We start from the raw sequence: 18,414 nt of genomic DNA, 5'->3' as shown, positions 1-18,414 counted from the left end.
GTCTGCGAAGTGCCATCAAGAGCCACGTGTCGATTAGATTAGATTAGTTTCTTCCCACAGGCCATCACTCTGATGGACACTTAAACCAGTCACTTGAACTCTTAGCTGAACACTTGAACCTGTAGCGCTTACCTCCTATATAATCACCCCCCTCACCCACACACCCACACACACACACACACACACACACACACACACACACACACACACTCTACCCTAACTGATATATGATAACTGCACAATTTCTAACTTAAAGTTTTCGTCTACAAAGAATGGTGAATATCTGCAATATCTGACTTAAAATCGTGTTTGTTTATACATACTATATACCACACATTTTATTGTAGCTAAATGTTTAGATTTACCTCACAGATTTACCTGTCCATGTATGTTTTGTTGTTTATTGTTGTTGTTTGTTTTAGCTTGTGCATTCCTTTTGTGTGTGAGTACAATGAGAGCAAAGTCAAATTCCTTGTATAGGGCATGTGTACAAACAGTACTTGGTCAATAAAGATGATTCTGATTCTGATTCTGATTAGATTAGATTAGATTAGATTAGATTAGATTAAAAAACCTTATTATGCACATACCGTATGCAGAAATTTGCCTTTCACTGTGACCTATATATTTTGCAACTTGTGCAGAAATGGAACTGTCATGTGTGTGTCTCTGTCAAAATGAGATGACCTATGTAAAAAGGATGTTCACTTGTGCGTGCTGTGCTTTAAAATGAGGAAGTCTTCATCTAAAGTTGCAGAATAACAGCTTGCGCAGTCAGCGTTCAGTCCAACCGTTGTTGATGTGTGTTGAAATTATGCATACGTGTACTATCTGATAAACAGGAACTGGGAGGATCATTTCTTCATGTTGCTTCATGTGTAAACCACGAGTTATAGTAAATAAAAGACTAAGCACGGAGCATGGAGAGCAGAAGTGTTTTGGAGACGGGCAAAGGTGCCGCTCGACACTGTCTCCTTGTTCAGCAAGTAAAACTGAGAACTCGAGTCCTGTCTATCTTTGAGTCTGATTGGGTTAAAGATCTTGGTAAAAGAGCCTGGGGAAGCTTGTCTTACAACCAAGCGCTTCATCTGGTAAAAATATCCCCAACATTATTGGTCCTCCGAGCCGGATCCCAACATCGTTGACCAGGAGAGAGGGAGGGAACGACACACCGCAAGTCTGTCGACAGCCGGGGTCAACAGCCGACCCTGAAAAGTCCTGGGGCGTGAATTCGGGCCCAGGCCGGTATCCTGTCCAGCCTTCTTCTCTTCAGGAAAACGATCGACGGGAATCCAGATCTAACCACAGACCTCAGATACACGGTAAGGAAATTGGTTTCTCCGCCATAAGGAGGTTTGATAAGAAATTGGTTTCTCCACCATAAGGAGGTTTGGTTTCTCCGCCCGAAGGAGGTTTGAAAGAAACTATAGTTCTCCCTGGAGAGGAGGTTAAAATAAGAGAAGTGAAAGTACTTGTGGTGAATGAAGTGAAAGATAGTGTGTACTGTATGTGCGAGTGATACGAATGTCACCAGTGGACTTGAATTGAAGTACACAAAGTGGGTGAATGAGGAATAAAAGTCCTAAAGAAGATTATTTTTTTTATTTTTTGGGGGGAAAATGAATGTAAATGATCCTCTCCTATAGAGGAACATTTTATATATATAACAGAGAGCGAAATAAATTGTGTTATTAGGCACACACCTTCATTTGTGAAGGGAGTGGGATTATACTGCGAAGCAGAGTTTCATTGTATGAGGGGACGCCCTATTTTACAGTGAAACTGTGATACGCAGGAATATAGTGATTTAATCAAGATAGGCGAGTATAGTGACTTTATATGCCTGTATTAATAATTATTATTAAAAGATTGGGAGTTTTATTATATTGCTCAATTAGGAGACGAACCCGCACCTCCTCCAAAAAGTTCAGAAGCAGAGAGGAGCGGTCCTGGGTGTGAAATACAACTGTGAATATTTTACACTCTATGTGTAACTCTACTGTATTAGATTCAGATCATCTTGAGATTTAAATGCAGAACATACAAAATTAATATAACATTTTTTGTGATTTACGCCTGAAGAGGAGAATGCACATTGCACAATAACAGTTTAGTGGACCACAGACGCCCCGAAAAGATGGATTCCTTCCCTCCTCTCCCCGTCCACTATTTTCCAGACGGCAAGAGCATTAAAACTGCCGATTTTAATATCCCCTCTAGGGTTAATGTAGAGGTGGGGGTCCAGGATAGACATTGTAACAGTTATGTTTAAATTACAGTGCTATTGGAGTACATGCTAGGTTACAGAGTGAGAGGAAAATCAGTGGGTTGCTATAGAGGTTTTACACCTCTAGGTGAGGTGTAAAAGAAAATGATGTTACTTTAAATGATTTCAATTAAACTTATTTCCTTCTTGAAATATATTATGCTAATTCAATTATATCTTTCATTATGTTTTAAATATATTATTTCTGAAATACACCATAGTTGATGCGCGCAGCTTCTAACCAAGGGTCCGGGTGCAGCCAAATGGCCGCGGGTGTGATGTGCTGGCACTTTTGCTGTGTGAGTGAGCTTTGGCGTTCAAGCAGGAGAAGTCTGTGAGGAAGCGCCGCCTGTCTGGCGGAGATGCGGCTACAGAGCAGAGAATTGTAAATAGATATTGTTATGAATGGTAAATTTGGTCATGGAATGTGACCTCCAAATTATGCAATTTATTGGAGAACGATTCGAGTATTAAGCGATGGTGTGGCTATTTCACTGTGCATTATGAATAGGCTTGCTGTTACTGTAGCCTATTATAGCCTATCACCCTAAATTTGCGGCTAGGCCGTCCTGCGACATGGGCGTAAATAGGCTGTTGTAAAGTCAGCTCACACTTACAGTAAAACGACGACCGTGAAGCCGGGATTAATATTGCATGAGATACGTCACGCTATGCATGAAAGCGAGTCTGAACATCATCACGGTAGTATTGTAGTAATCATAATAACGGTTGATTTGTTAAGAGATAATGTACGATGCGGAAATGGAGACGGCTTCACAGTGGATGCAAGTCGGAGGAGAAGAGGTGGAAAGAGTGAGAGCGCTCGGTTGAATGATAATAAATCGTGCTGTTTCTGACGCGGTTCCTCTGATTAACGTCTTCCGATGTAAAATATGTCCCCAATGTGTTTCAAATTGTTGCTGGATAATAATCATATTCCGATCCTGGCTTTGATTGATGTCCAGCAGGCTAAAATGTTTTTTTTTTAGTTTGCGGGGTGAAGTTAGCCAGTACTAAGAATGCAACTGTTTCCGTTTTTAACTGAACTAATTTTCAAAGTAAAATTAGCTTTTGTGACCAAAATGCGAGACAATAAAATAGATATGGTGGATTCGATAGAGGTATAGATATGGAATGTTATTTGATGGCCTATAGATTATACAAATAGATATAATAGGCGTCACATAGATAATATGTCCTCCCAACTAGTAGACCGAATGCATGGAAGAAAATAGTACATTATTATTATGATAATACTAATTTTCCAAGACCATGAACAAAGAGATTGAGTGGACGTTTGCAGCTAATGAGGCGTTTTCAACAACAAAACATTGTCTAGTGAGCTTGTGCGTCTTAGCTTTACCTGATTATGACAAAATGTTTGTACAAATGGTGGATTGCAAAAATGGATTTATGACATCTGTCCTTACCCAAAAACACGGAACCAAACAAAGCGACTTGATCCCGTGTCAATGGCACTTCCCCTCTGTGTACAGGCAGTTTGTGCTCAGAAAAAGAGGATGTGAAAGCAGGAAGGCTCCCTCACACACTAATAGCTCTTACTGAAGCAGGCAAACAGGCCCAAGGCAGAGATATTGCAATGTGGAGAGACAGTCGGTGTGCTCACTCCACTATTCACGTGTTCGCTGCACAATGGGCGAGAAAAGTCTCTATAAAATAGCCTCACACCTGAGCCATGGGCGTTGCCATGTCTCAACAGGGGGAATGAGATAGTAGGAAAACACTTCTACACATATAACTACACAAAATTAAATTTTCAAAACAATTTTGTAGATCATGTATGATATGTTGTAGACATAATTCACAGGGAAATGAGAGACCTGCAAGAGGAAAGTTCCCTGCAGTATCATTTCCTTGGCAATATTTACATATGGATTTTATTCAACTAAATCCATGCCAAGGATATAAGTATTGTTTAGTCCTGATATGTCCTTTCTCTAAATGGGTTGAAATAATCCCAGCCAAATGCTGACGCCATCACAGTAGCAAAAGCTATATGCAAAGTCATAATACCAAACCATGGGATCCCAGAAAAGATATACAGTGACAGTGGCTCGTGCAAATAAATTGCCAGAGATTTCTTCTGCCCTACAGGACACTCGTCTGGACCCAGGTGACGAAGTCCTCAAGAGATCAAGCGAAAGAGCTGGTTCAGTCCACGTTGGATCGGCCCCTACAAAGTCCTGCTGACCACTCCGACTGCCCTGAAGATCGCTGAAAGAGACACTTGGATTCATCAGACACATTGCAAAAAGGTGATACCTTTCCCTCCAGCCGACGGTTAGTGGCAGGAAGTCCGACTACAAAGGGTGGCGTTTCTTATAAACGCTAGTCTCAATTCGGTGAAGAAAACAACAGAAGCCACTAGCATTTAGAGATGGTTGGGAAAGTGTCAATTGGACTGTTCACAGTCACAGTGGTACTGATAACGATCAGACTGACAAGTGACAGTCCACTACCGGACAGAGACAAGAGAGCCCGGATGAAGAAGAAAACGCACTACGCACTATGGTGATGCAAAACCGAATGGCCTTAGACTTGCTCACAGCTGCTTCAGGAGGGACCTGTGTGCTATTGAATACAACTTGTTGTACATACATTACTGATGAAGTACATTCCCCGAATATGACTGCTGCGATGGACCGACTGCTGGCTCTGCAGAAAGCCATGACCGCAGACCATGCTGGTACTACCTATGATTGGTTCAGCTGGTTGTGGTCGGGCAGCTGGGTCCAGAGGCTGATCAGAGGAGGAATCGTCGTCCTGTGTGTAATTATCATGATATGCATATTTATGGCTTGTTGCATTTCAGGTGTTAAAGTTTTGACAACCCGGCTGGTGTCAAATGCATTTGTACAATATGTCATGTTGCAGCAAGTGGAAGCAGTACAAGAAGATTACACATGTCCCAACGATCAAACCAAACTGTAAAGCCAAGTACTTATGTTTTATAATGACAATGAGGTTAGAAAATGTGAATAACAAGTTAACCTGCATCTGAATATGAGAGAAACAAATGTATAAGGTAAAAATGAAAAAAAGTAGGGATTGTTAGGGTTTGAAGAAAGTGTTTTCATATTTCCTTAAACATGTTTTATTTATCTGTTGGACTGTGTGTTCTGCCACTCTGCTGACTGAACGGTTTACTGCACTGTGACCTATATATTTTGCAACTTGTGCAGAAATGGAACTGTCATGTGTGTGTCTCTGTCAAAATGAGATGACCTATGTAAAAAGGATGTTCACTTGTGCGTGCTGTGCTTTAAAATGAGGAAGTCTTCATCTAAAGTTGCAGAATAACAGCTTGCGCAGTCAGCGTTCAGTCCAACCGTTGTTGATGTGTGTTGAAATTATGCATACGTGTACTATCTGATAAACAGGAACTGGGAGGATCATTTCTTCATGTTGCTTCATGTGTAAACCACGAGTTATAGTAAATAAAAGACTAAGCACGGAGCATGGAGAGCAGAAGTGTTTTGGAGACGGGCAAAGGTGCCGCTCGACACTGTCTCCTTGTTCAGCAAGTAAAACTGAGAACTCGAGTCCTGTCTATCTTTGAGTCTGATTGGGTTAAAGATCTTGGTAAAAGAGCCTGGGGAAGCTTGTCTTACAACCAAGCGCTTCATCTGGTAAAAATATCCCCAACAACTACCCTTGGCATACGTATAAGGCACCGACTGGGCTACCCGCAGACCCCAGAGGTATACATTTTGTCATATCTTACAGATGCTTTATTCTATCATTCCAATTTTTCATGACTTTATCAATCAATTTGTTCCTAATGACTTCACAGTCCTATCATTGTTTTCTGTTTCTGTTTTAATTAGTGCTTTTTAAAAATACCAGGACTAGGGTCCTGGGGGACCCCAGTCAAAAGCACCCAAGTCCGCCTATGCAGTTTTAATAGATTGAACTATTTATTGAGTTCATGTCTGAAATGGGTCCTAATTTAAAGTATCACACACTATTGTGGGGGGAAGGGCACCCTGATGCAGCATGCTTTTTTCTTTAACAGTAACTTTCCTAAAATAATAATAGTAAGTACGTATTTTTTCTTCTCCAGATGACATTAATTACATAACTAATAATGTTTTGAGAAGAAATAACTTAACATGTTGCTATCATGGTTGTTTCTTACAGTAGTGTATCCTCTGGTAGTCCTTCTAGGCTATGTTAAATATGTTGGTACTATGAGGGTTAAGACATAAGCATCATAAAACACATGCATTGTATAACATAGGCATGGTATATTCTATGAGTGTTTACAATACAAAAGATCAGATTAAAGTACAAAAGAGTGATGGACAGAAGAAGGGAAATCGAGGATTACTCAACAAGGATGTGCCAATATATAAAACAGTACTAAAGACAGAGATTACGATTATTATAGATTGTGTAAGTAAACACGGCACCAGCTCATTGGCTGAATACTTCCTCCTCTCTGGTTGATTGGTTGCTAATCAGTGCAATCAGCTGGTCTAGTGTTCGAATGGAATTACTGTGAAACCTGCATACACATGGCTCATGATTGATCTTCACCCGAACAGATGAACGGTTCTCGAGATAATAATCAAGATAAAGCTGTGTTCTGATTGGTCGAATTGCACAAAATTCGACACTGCACTTTCTCACCACCAAGTGAGAAGTCGATCAGATGAACAGTTCTCGAGATACGTGAAAGCCATGTTCTCATTGGGTGAATTGCACGAAATTCGACACTGCACTTTCTCACCGCCAAGTTTGAAGTCGATCAGACGAACGGTTCTCGAGATGTGTGAAAGCCATGTTCTCATTGGGTGAATTACACGCCAGTAGGTGGCGCTATCACTATGCACAAATCGGAATTGCATGAAATTCGGCACTGCACTCCGTCAGGTCCGGCTAAGCGCACTCCCCGTGTTTGAAGTTGATCCGAACGGTTCTCGAAATATGCGAAGGGCAGACATACAGACAGACAGACAGACAGATAGACATACAGTACATACAGTACGTACATACAGACAGACAGACAGACAGACAGTATGTGACATACTGTAGGCAGACATAATATACATACAGGTACATTAGATACATACATACTGTATGTACATACATACATATCTACATATCTACATACATACATCTATCTATCTATCTATCTTATAAAAGGGAGCTAGTGCTCTGTTTGTTTGTTTGTCTGTCTGTCTGTCTGTCTGTCTGTCTGTCTGTCTGTCTGTCCCACTGATGGCCTCATCAGTGATGTCATAAATTGTGAGATCATCAGTGAGGCATTGTGACCTCACACACACACACACACACACACACACACACACACACACACACACACACACACAAGAGACAGACACACACACACACACACACACACACACACACACACACACACACACACAGACACACACACAAAGTCCCAGTGATGATATCATCAGTGATGTCATAAGAGGCAATGTGACATCAGTGATGTCATAAGAGGTTGGGATGTCATCAGTGATGTCATAAAAGCAGTGGTGACATCATCAGTGATCTCATAAGAGTCCCACTGAGAAGTGTATGTGTGTGTGTGTGTGTGTGTGTGTGTGTGTGTGTGTGTGTGTGTGTGTGTGTGTGTGCGTGTGTGTGAGCAGAATTTCGGCCGGCCACAGCTATTCATTAGTGATGATGTCATCAGTGATGTCATCTTTCCTGGGTGAGGCTATTGCAGGCCAAACAGCAGCAAGGCCACATAGCGGGCGAGCTGCGTAACTGATACACAGTGGGTGAGCTGCAGGGTAGGCAAGGCTGTGAGCCCACGCAGCGGGCGAGCCTAGGATATTATATTGCTAGTATATACAGCATAAATTTGGCAATGTGGACTCTGTTTCTCTGTATGTTTCAAGAATTTTGTCTGGCCACAGCTATGCCGTTTTACGGGCTGAAACTTTCAGGGGGTGTAAAGAGCACCCGTGCGGGTGACCTGACGGAGTTTTTAATTAGGGCAGATTAATTTCCCTAATTGCCCTGAGGCTGATTGCCCTAAGGCTGAGGCTATAGACCCTTTTACTGTTTGTAAACAGCGAAGACGTATTTTGTGGGCAGAGCCGAACTCGCTGCAAAAAGTTACAACTAGCGGTTCAGCTGTCATAGGAAGATCCTGATGTCTCCTCCATGTATTTTAAAGTTTTGCCAGCAACAGACAGGTTACCTTACACAAATAAGATCACTCTTGTGACTCTGCTCTCTCCTCCCCCACATCCCCCCGCTCTCCCTCCCTTGCTCCCCCTCACCCCTTTTCCTGCTCTCACCTCCGGTGAGGTTTCTTGACCCGTACTCACTGTCAGGATGGGTCTAGGAGCCAATGCATCGCCAAAGTTGCAGTGCCGCACATCATCATATTCCTAGTGGGAATGTCCAGCGTCTATACGCATACGGCACAAGACGTCTTTTTCCTGTATTCCGTGGATCTCTCTCGTTTCGGCTTGAGTTCCGCGGAGTTTTGGATATCGCGATGCGTGCGCAACTAACCCTGTGACGTCCAGCGTAAAAGTGTCTGACAGACAGACAGAATCACCTTTATTAGATAGATGGTGAGGCACACAAATACCTTATCGCAATCTTCATCTGGTTTCTGGATATCCTATATAGAGATAATCACCATGCCCTTTCATTTACACCTGGTGTAATACAGTCAATGGGTGTAATACATGTTCTGGTTGTATACATTCTGGATGCATTGTATTCACATCTTATTTGTTTGTGCAGCTTATAGACCTTATTCGATTGACGTAATTCATGTATGGATTACGTCAATATGTAAGAGCAGCGTTTATAGGAAGCTAGCCGCTGTTAGCATTACCTGTGTCGTTCCTGTTGTGTTCGGATGGTGACCTGCGTTAGGCATGGCTGTAGTAATGACAGCAATAAAGTCCCCGTGGTTTGATTCTATCTCTACCGTCCACAGACGTGAAGGGAGCGAGACTGAGGATACGTCAGCACAGGAGATGTGTGGATAGTTAGGAGAGACAGGTGAAACTTTCTGACAGCTCCTCACAGCAAAGTCTGTTCACCTCGTTTTTTCTTTTGTTTATTATTACAGGCATTAACGGCAGCATACAAACAACTGTAGGGTTTTTATTGCTGTCGTCACCATCGCTATTTTGTAATGGAACAGAAACGACAATAAGGCTGTTACCGGTTGTCAGCTGCAGCGCTGTGTGTGCGCAGGACGGTATGTCAACAATATGGTGCCGTCCGGGGTTATCGAATAAGGTCTATACAATGAGTATGTGTAGATTACACAAAGCCTATGTGTAGGTGAGGAGACAGCTCATCTCTTGGGCAACAATGGCTGTGAATAGCTGACTGCCAGCTGGTCGGTCTGAATAGAACTGAATATTGTTCATTTCTATGCTGCTTATGACTGGGAACTGATCTTTTCCCCACTGATAAATGTTGTATTTAGATGATGTCAGCTTTTGAGCTAGCTAACCATCTGGTCAGCGAACCAGCACTGGCTTATTCTTAAAACATGATTTGCACACTAGTTAATATACATCTGGAAGAAGCTACTGTTAGTAGTCAAGTCAAGTCAAGTTTATTTGTATAGAAGCCCTAATTCACAAGCATGTCTCAGAGGACTCACTTCACAGAAAATATGTTTAGCTAAATCTCGCTGACACAACAGTAGCAATTACAGTAGTAATAATAACAAGATTGAACAATCATATGATAGAGAAAGGGGAGAAAATGGGGGTGGAATGTGGGGGAGGAGAGAACAGGGAAGGGAGGAGATGGGGAGGGAACATGGGAATGTGGGGGAGGGGAGAGGAGGTGGGGGGGGCAAGGGAGGGAGAGCGGGGGGAATGTGGGGGAGGAGAGATCAGGAAAGGGAGGAGGTGGGGAGGGAGAGCAGGGGGAATGTGGGGAGGAGAGAGGAGAGAGCAGGAAAAGGGAGGAGTTGGGGAGTGAGCAGGGGAGGGAGAGCTGGGGTATGTGGGGGAGGACAGAGCAGGGAAAGGGAGGAGGTGGGGAGGAAATGGGAAATGTGGGGGAGGAGAGAGCAGGAAAAGGGAGGAGGGGGAGCAAGGGAGGGAGAGCGGGGGGTGTGGGGGAGGAGAGAGCATGGAAAGGGAGGGGGAGGGAGGGAGAAGGGGGGATGTGGGGGAGGAGGGAGCAAGGAAAGGGAGGAGGTGGGGAAGGAGCAGGGGGAATGTGGGGGAGGAGGGATGAGGGAGGAGAGGGCAGGAAAAGGGAGGGGTTGGGGAGGGAGCAGGGGTATTTGGGGGAGGAGAGAGCAGGGAAAGGGGTGGGGAGGGAATGGGAAATGTGGGAGATGAGAGAGCAGGGAAGGGGAGGAGGTGGGGAAGGAGCAGGGGAAGGGGGAAAGAGGAGAGAGCAGGAAAAGGGGGGAGGGGGAGCAAGGGAGGGAGAGTGGGGGGATGTGGGGGAGGAGAGAGCAGGGCAAGGGAGGAGGTGGGGAAGGGACAGGGAAAGTGGGGGAGGAGAGAGCAGGGAAAGGGAGGAGGTGGGGAGGGAGCAGAGGAGGGAGAGGGGGGATGTGGGGGAGGAGGGAGCAGGAGAAAGGGAAGAGGTGGGGAGGGAGCAGGGGAAGGTGGGAAGAGAAGAGCAGAACAGAACAGATAGAATATACTGTGGCTATTAGGCGAGCAACTACTACTACTCTAGCCATTAACCGGAACTAACTAGAACACAGGGAATCTAGCTATCTACAACCTAGTCTGCCCTGTACTCTAGTCTGATTTTAGCCTGAACACTATAACAGGTCTACAGCCTACAGTTAGGCTGTAGCTAATCTATCGCCTAAGCTATTCTAACCTACCGGCATCCCTCGATCAGTGATGGAGAACACCGATGCCCCCCACCACAGCCCCCGCCCCAACACACATAAGGCGTGGGAGAGAAGGCCAGGCCAGGACACAGCGGGGCCCCCCTCCACCCCCAGTGCGCACAAGGAAACCTTGTTAGTAGTGCATAGCAGTCAACATTAATATGTTAACATGTTAACATTCATATGCGACTGTTCAGGTTAACTGAGCTGACCTCACTACCAAAGACAAGACATTTACTGTGTCACAGGAAGCAACATAAACATGGAAATAAATATAGGGTAGTTTATCAGACTATTTTACTTTTACTTATAGCGGTATGGAATTGACCTACACCCACACCCACACCACCAAAATCTTTTTCTAGTTTAACCGTGGTGATGGTTGCTAGGAGATTCGTCACACAACTACTAGTACAGTACAAAAAGCCTCTACTGTAAACAGAAAGGAAAAAATGGTACAGCAGGTGTGGGGTTATCAGAGTTGCTGTGGACAAGCTCCTCCTCTCTGATGTTGTAGCAGGAGGCATATACTTTCTCATTAATGCCAACACACTGTCTGGATTACGTTACACCTGGCTGACTGGCTGATGCGATGGCATCTCAATGCGAGCGCAGGTGTTCTGACAGATCGGATCACTTTCTGAACGCAGTGCATGCTGCGAAGGTTTACACCTTGCATTAACATGCATTTATCCTTATCCCATAGGATACAGATTCAGTTTAGCAACTGGGTCAATTAAAGCGCGCATACACACTCACATACACACACGCATGACGCACGTACGCACACATGCACACACACACACACACGCACACACGCACACACACACGCACACACGCACACACACACACACACAAACACACGAGTGTGCGCACGCTTGGAAGTAGATGCAGTACATAAATACACATATACACAGAAAGACAAACAGGGAAAGACAAACACTCAAAACGCACCACAGTCTGGTGGTTGACTTGAATGACCTCATCTCCAGCATGGATCTTCTTACAGCGGTCGGCTGGAGACTAGAGAGAGAGAGGAGGGGATATAGGGGGAGAGAGAGAGAGGGATAGACTTGGAGTTGATTATGAATTGAATCTGAGCTCATTGATCTCTGAGTGAACATGTTATGACAAGCTGTAATTATAAGCAATAACACAGCAGAGGCACGGCCTCACATGGTGCTTCCCTGTGGAATCAGAGGTATGGCCTGGCATGGTGCTTCCCTGTGGAATCAGAGGTATGGCCTGGCATGGTGCTTCCCTGTGGAATCAGAGGTATGGCCTGGCATGGTGCTTCCCTGTGGAATCAGAGGTATGGCCTGGCATGGTGCTTCCCTGTGGAATCAGAGGTATGGCCTGGCATGGTGCTTCCCTGTGGAATCAGAGGTATGGCCTCACATGGTGCTTCCCTGTGGAATCAGAGGTATGGCCTGGCCTGGTGCTTCCTTGTGGAATCAGAGGTATGGCCTGGCATGGTGCTTCCCTGTGGAATCAGAGGTATGGCCTGGCATGGTGCTTCCCTGTGGAATCAGAGGTATGGCCTGGCATGGTGCTTCCCTGTGGAATCAGAGGTATGGCCTGGCATGGTGCTTCCCTGTGGAATCAGAGGTATGGCCTCACATGGTGCTTCCCTGTGGAATCAGAGGTATGGCCTGGCATGGTGCTTCCCTGTGGAATCAGAGGTATGGCCTGGCATGGTGCTTCCCTGTGGAATCAGAGGTATGGCCTGGCATGGTGCTTCCCTGTGGAATCAGAGGTATGGCCTGGCATGGTGCTTCCCTGTGGAATCAGAGGTATGGCCTGGCATGGTGCTTCCCTGTGGAATCAGAGGTATGGCCTGGCATGGTGCTTCCCTGTGGAATCAGAGGTATGGCCTCACATGGTGCTTCCCTGTGGAATCAGAGGTATGGCCTGGCCTGGTGCTTCCCTGTGGAATCAGAGGTATGGCCTGGCATGGTGCTTCCCTGTGGAATCAGAGGTATGGCCTGGCATGGTGCTTCCCTGTGGAATCAGAGGTATGGCCTGGCATGGTGCTTCCCTGTGGAATCAGAGGTATGGCCTGGCATGGTGCTTCCCTGTGGAATCAGAGGTATGGCCTGGCATGGTGCTTCCCTGTGGAATCAGAGGTATGGCCTGGCATGGTGCTTCCCTGTGGAATCAGAGGTATGGCCTGGCATGGTGCTTCCCTGTGGAATCAGAGGTATGGCCTGGCATGGTGCTTCCCTGTGGAATCCCTGTCATCCGTCAGCCTGTTATGCATTCCAATTGACTGTACATCATCTTTTCTCACAGATTCTGAAGATGATTGCTTGGCTGCCGTACAGGAGTGAATGTGTGCTAATAAGATTGTAGGCGTCTCACCCCCTCAGTAGTTCCTGTGATCACATGTAGGCCATCATAGGTTGACTTGATATACATTCCCTGATGGAAAGAGAGAGAAAATAATGTGAGGGATATGGTTTTGTGTGGAGGATGAAAATAGTAGTCTGACTGGGGGGTTTCTAGGGGGGGCTGTGCCCCCCCGGACAAAGAAAAGTTGTACATTTTAAAGTAAAATGCATTAATCTGATGCACTCTGAGAGCAAAATGAAGAGGCTACAGTAGGAGGCTAGTAGATATGAAGAACTACACACATCACATTAATATCCTCTTCGCTGTGCTGTGGCTTTACAATGATGAAAAAATAATTGTCTAATAAACACAGGTGCAAGCAAAACACTAATGAGGGTTTCCACATTCCAACCATGGAAGTTTGAAGCCCTCATTAGTGTTTTGCTTGCACCTGTGTTAACCCTGCCTTTTCGACACAAAATGGCCCCCGTGAGAAGGGTCTACTGTCCCAACTCCCAGGCTAGGTAAATAGCCTACAGTAAGCAAGACATGTGACTAAAGTGTGTAGGCTACAATAAAACAGGACAGACAGGTTGCTGATATGGGATTCATGGCTTCTGTTCAGATATGAAACGCATGGCATGTTTGTGCCTTCCAACCATAGCATTAACGTTAGTCAGACTTTTCTAGTAGAACAATGTACTAATAGCTTATACTGAAGTAGAACCATACTCTAACTGTAGTAGGCTACATTACTGGTTCATTTGAACAAAACATTAAGAATAAGAGCAGCTTATGGAATTTATAAATGTCCTTTGTAACAGCAGTGTAGAGAAATATCTGCAAATGACATCTCAAAGACAGGATGCTGTTGAGAAATATTTGAGGCTCTCTTCAATTGTGCTAAAACAACATTGGAGAGCTTTGTGCAAAGAAGATGGAGGCCCACTATTGCATTAATATTGGTATCCTATTTTATAGTTAAGTAGACTATATTTGCATGCTATTGGTATTGTTATTATTTTTTACTGGGAGTAGCCTACTCACGAGTCTCTCAGGCTGCAGTAGTGTCGTTAAGTGAAGTTAACAAGCAGCTGGGTGCGAGCTCTCCCTCCCCCGCTCTCATGTCTCGTCTCGTCTCGTCTCTCTCTCTCTCCCTCTCTGTCTCTCGCTCTCTCTCTCTTTATCTCTCTCTCCCTCTCTATCTGCCTCGGTCTCTCGCACTTTATCTCACGCAAATGCGGGACATCTAAATAGTTTATTATGTAGAAATAAAATAAAAAATCATCTGGCCACTAGGGGTTGCACATGCATGATCCGGCGCACCAACGTATAATCGCCAGTGATCAGATCGATGTGTGTTTTACTTACTTTTTCGGTGTACTCTCTTTCCTTAAGCCTGTGTCAACTACTGTACCTCTCCCTGTATGAGAGATCCATCCTGTATGCTGTTAATGGGAATAAGAAAAACCACCACCAAACAACAAGATTGACCCTAGAAATGCAAGAAACAGCCAGTAGCTTTTATTTAATTTAATTTTGTTACAGTGTAAAGGTTTTTTAGGGTGGATTTTTCATTCCAGACTGCCATGGTTGGAGGTTCAATTTAACTTTGGATGAAAACTTCTACCAACAGGCGAATATCGTCTGAGAGAGAGTGAGTTGTGGTAATGAAGCACTTCCAAGGAAAACTCATTGATGAAGTGTCATCGGCTCCTCGTTATTGCGAGTAACAGCAGACATGCGATGGCAGACACACAAGGGAGGACACCCCTAGACACAAACACACATATCCACATACGCACGAACGCAGGCACGCACGCATGCACACGCGCACACACACACACACACACAGACACACACACACACACACACACACACACACACACACACACACACACACAGTGTCATTACCAGTCCTTCAGAGGGTTTGATGCTGGTCAGGTGGACTAGCTCGAGGTGGGCTGACTGAGAGACAAGCGGGTCCGATGACACACACACAATGTGCTCACACACCTCTGACAGAGTCTTACACTACACAGAGGAGAGAGAGAGAGAGAGAGAGAGAGAGAGAGAGAGAGAGAGAAGTCAAGTAAAATAGAACACAAAGAGCTTTTACTGTATCAGGATCTTAACAGATTTGTCACATAGTGGCACAGCACATGAAAGCGGATGAAAATGAGACAAAAGAAGAACCTGTAGCTTTTTTTTAAAGACCCCCTCCACACAAAATGTGTTTTTCTTTTTGTTGCTTCAGTTGGATGTTTGAGGTTCACTGTGCATTGTTTCACACTAGAAGGTTGTTTTGACAATCGTCTGCTGAAAGTGGAAAGTTTCTCTGTGCTCACTGAAAAAGTTGGTTTCCTACAAGCATTTGTCAATCCCTGTCCAGTATTCAGCAGTTACTGTAAACTTTAAAAACCAACCATTGCATATTCACAGATTCTGGGATTTTTAACAAGGGAGAAGGAGGGAAAGTCATTTTAAGGATTTTAACAAGATAATTTACATTTTTGTGGGAAAAATCATATCAGACACACATTATTAGTCAAAGTAGCATATTTTATATACATCTTAAAAGATTACTTTAGGGGGTCTTTAAACATCCATATCATTGTCAAATGAATTGCTATAATTACCGTAAATAAACAAGAGCATGGTCAAGACAATTGATAGCCTCTATTGTACACTAGTACAATAGAGGCTATAAACTAGTACAGGCATACAGATTCGATACGGGGGGAGTGGAAAGGAAATCCATATGGTCACAGCCGCAGTCAGAGCGGGTCGGAGCCAATTGCAGAGCGTGCAGGGAGCGAAATGGGATTTCCATCCAGCACCGACTGAAATGGCACGCACCAATGAGAGAGCTAAGTCCACCAGGCTGCTTCAAGCCAGTCAGACTACAGTTGAATAGACTCACTCCATTGTACAGGTCCAGTAGCATGTAACTACATAATGAACTACATATTATGAACACCTAATTACAATTAGACATTGACAATTAGACATGAACAACAATGTAATTACATTGGTGTTCATATGTAGTTCATATTATGTAATTAGAAACCTGTAAAATAAAGGGTTACCGATAATCTTCACAAAGACCGCATTTATAACTTTTGGAGCGTAAATGCGTTTTTTTTAATGTGATTTTCAGAAAACCCTTCGAAAGTCAAAAAACGTGGTCCTCATTTGTGAAGATTATTTTGCCGAACACAAACTTAGCTGTTTTATAAACTTTAGCTAACCACAGACCTTATTTCATGCATTTAACCAACATCCCCATACAAAAGTCTCATTCACTTTTCCCCCTAGGAACCAGCAGCGCAGGGACTTCTGGGTAAGCCTACAAAAACATGTCCTCCCTGCGGTATATCTATTTGACGAGTTGGAGGAGGATAAACATTTTAGAAATGATTTTCACATCGGTCATCCCACCGTCTGTCAAGTTGAGAAACGACCAGCTTTAGCTCTGTTTGCTCTGGAAGAACATCAGCCTGATCCAGCAGATTTCCTGCCAAATCCAAGCAGGTGGCATGCAGTGTAAAATGCTGCACAGAGGCTGCTAGAAGCTGGCAGTCTCCTTGAAGATGGCCTATGTTAATTATACTGTCTCATAATTAATGTGGCACCAATGATACATTGATGTCACAATGCCACACATACTGTAGCACCTTTAACATGGGTCTAGGACTACGCCTGGTGTCTGTGCCTGTGTGTGAGAGTGGACTTGAGGGAAAGTGATCTTACAAATTGGAATGCTACCCATCTACAGAGCGCAGATAGCGACAGCTGGCTGAGGAGAGACGACTCACCACATGAAGGATTTTATTCTCCGTCTCAAACACCGTACAGTCCTGGGAGACAAGCAGAATTTAATGTAGCGCAGGCAGAACATGTCATGCCAGCACTCACACACACACACACACACGCACACACGCACACACACGCACGCACACACACACACACACGCACACACACGCATGCACACACACACACGCACGCACACACACACACACACACACACACGCACACACACGCACACACGCACGCACACACACACACACACACACACACACACTCACACACACACACACACACACAGACCATCTCACGTCTCTGTTACTGCTGTACACTATCCAGGCCTTACTGTGCTTATCCGCGCACACCCACACACATACAGACAAAAATACACCCACACAAACAGCCGCATTGATCATTTATTTATATCCACATCAGTCATAAAACAGACATACTGCAAGGATGTAACAGTAAAGATACAAGACTTGCTCAAGGGCACAGGGGGCAGAGTCTTCTATATTGTACGCTGCTGCCATGCACATACCCCCCGTGTGGGGGTGGGGATCGATACAGTATAGTATCATGATATTTTGTGTGGCAATATTGTATCGTTACACGGACACCAAGTATGAATCTTTTAAAATCACAATAATATCGTATCATAACTTAAGTATCGTGATATCATATTGTGGGGGCTCTGGTGATCCCCACCCTTATGTCCTACCTATGAGTTTTCCTTTGAGGACATAATTGACAGTATTATTTTTTTTATAAATCGCAATATTGCAATATAATGTTATCACATTAGGGTGACCAGATGTCCCCCTTTGTGCGGGACTGCACAGCATTTTCATGATTTTTCACGCGTCCCGCAAATTGAGGACATGTCCCGCATTTTGGGCGAGAGAGAGAGTGGGAGCGGATCCGACCAGCAGAGGCAGAGAGAGAGAGAGAGAGAGAGAGAGAGAGAGAGAGAGAGACAGAGAGCGGGGGAGAGAGACAGAGAAAGCTAGGGAGCGAGACAGGCAGTAGAGAGAGGGAGACAGACTGAGGCAGAGAGAAACAGATGGAGAGAGGGAGAGATAGACACGGATAGACCGAGACAGAGGGAGAGAGAGAGAGAGCATGCACGCAGCTGCTCTTGTCTGCACTGTGGCTCGAGAGATGTGCA

The 18,414-nt window shown here is 44.6% G+C and overlaps 1 protein-coding gene across 1 annotated transcript in view; it reads right to left on the bottom strand.

The window, feature by feature from the left end:
* Nucleotides 1-18,414, bottom strand: part of cnksr2a (connector enhancer of kinase suppressor of Ras 2a) — a gene marked incomplete at both ends in the record, with an annotated part of 187,002 nt that overhangs the window by 79,452 nt on the left and 89,136 nt on the right. Inside the window, 4 exons of the mRNA XM_083652157.1 lie at nucleotides 12,063-12,131; nucleotides 13,470-13,529; nucleotides 15,354-15,473; nucleotides 17,258-17,299. Of these exons, the coding sequence (XP_083508283.1) occupies nucleotides 12,063-12,131; nucleotides 13,470-13,529; nucleotides 15,354-15,473; nucleotides 17,258-17,299 (291 nt within the window). The remainder of the gene's footprint in view (nucleotides 1-12,062; nucleotides 12,132-13,469; nucleotides 13,530-15,353; nucleotides 15,474-17,257; nucleotides 17,300-18,414) is intronic.

This window comes from Poromitra crassiceps (genome assembly GCF_964638095.1).
Source record: "Poromitra crassiceps genome assembly, chromosome: 2".
Taxonomy (NCBI): domain Eukaryota; kingdom Metazoa; phylum Chordata; class Actinopteri; order Beryciformes; family Melamphaidae; genus Poromitra; species Poromitra crassiceps.
The sequence above is the reverse complement of the archived record's forward strand: the minus strand, read 5'-3'. Positions and strand labels throughout refer to the sequence as shown.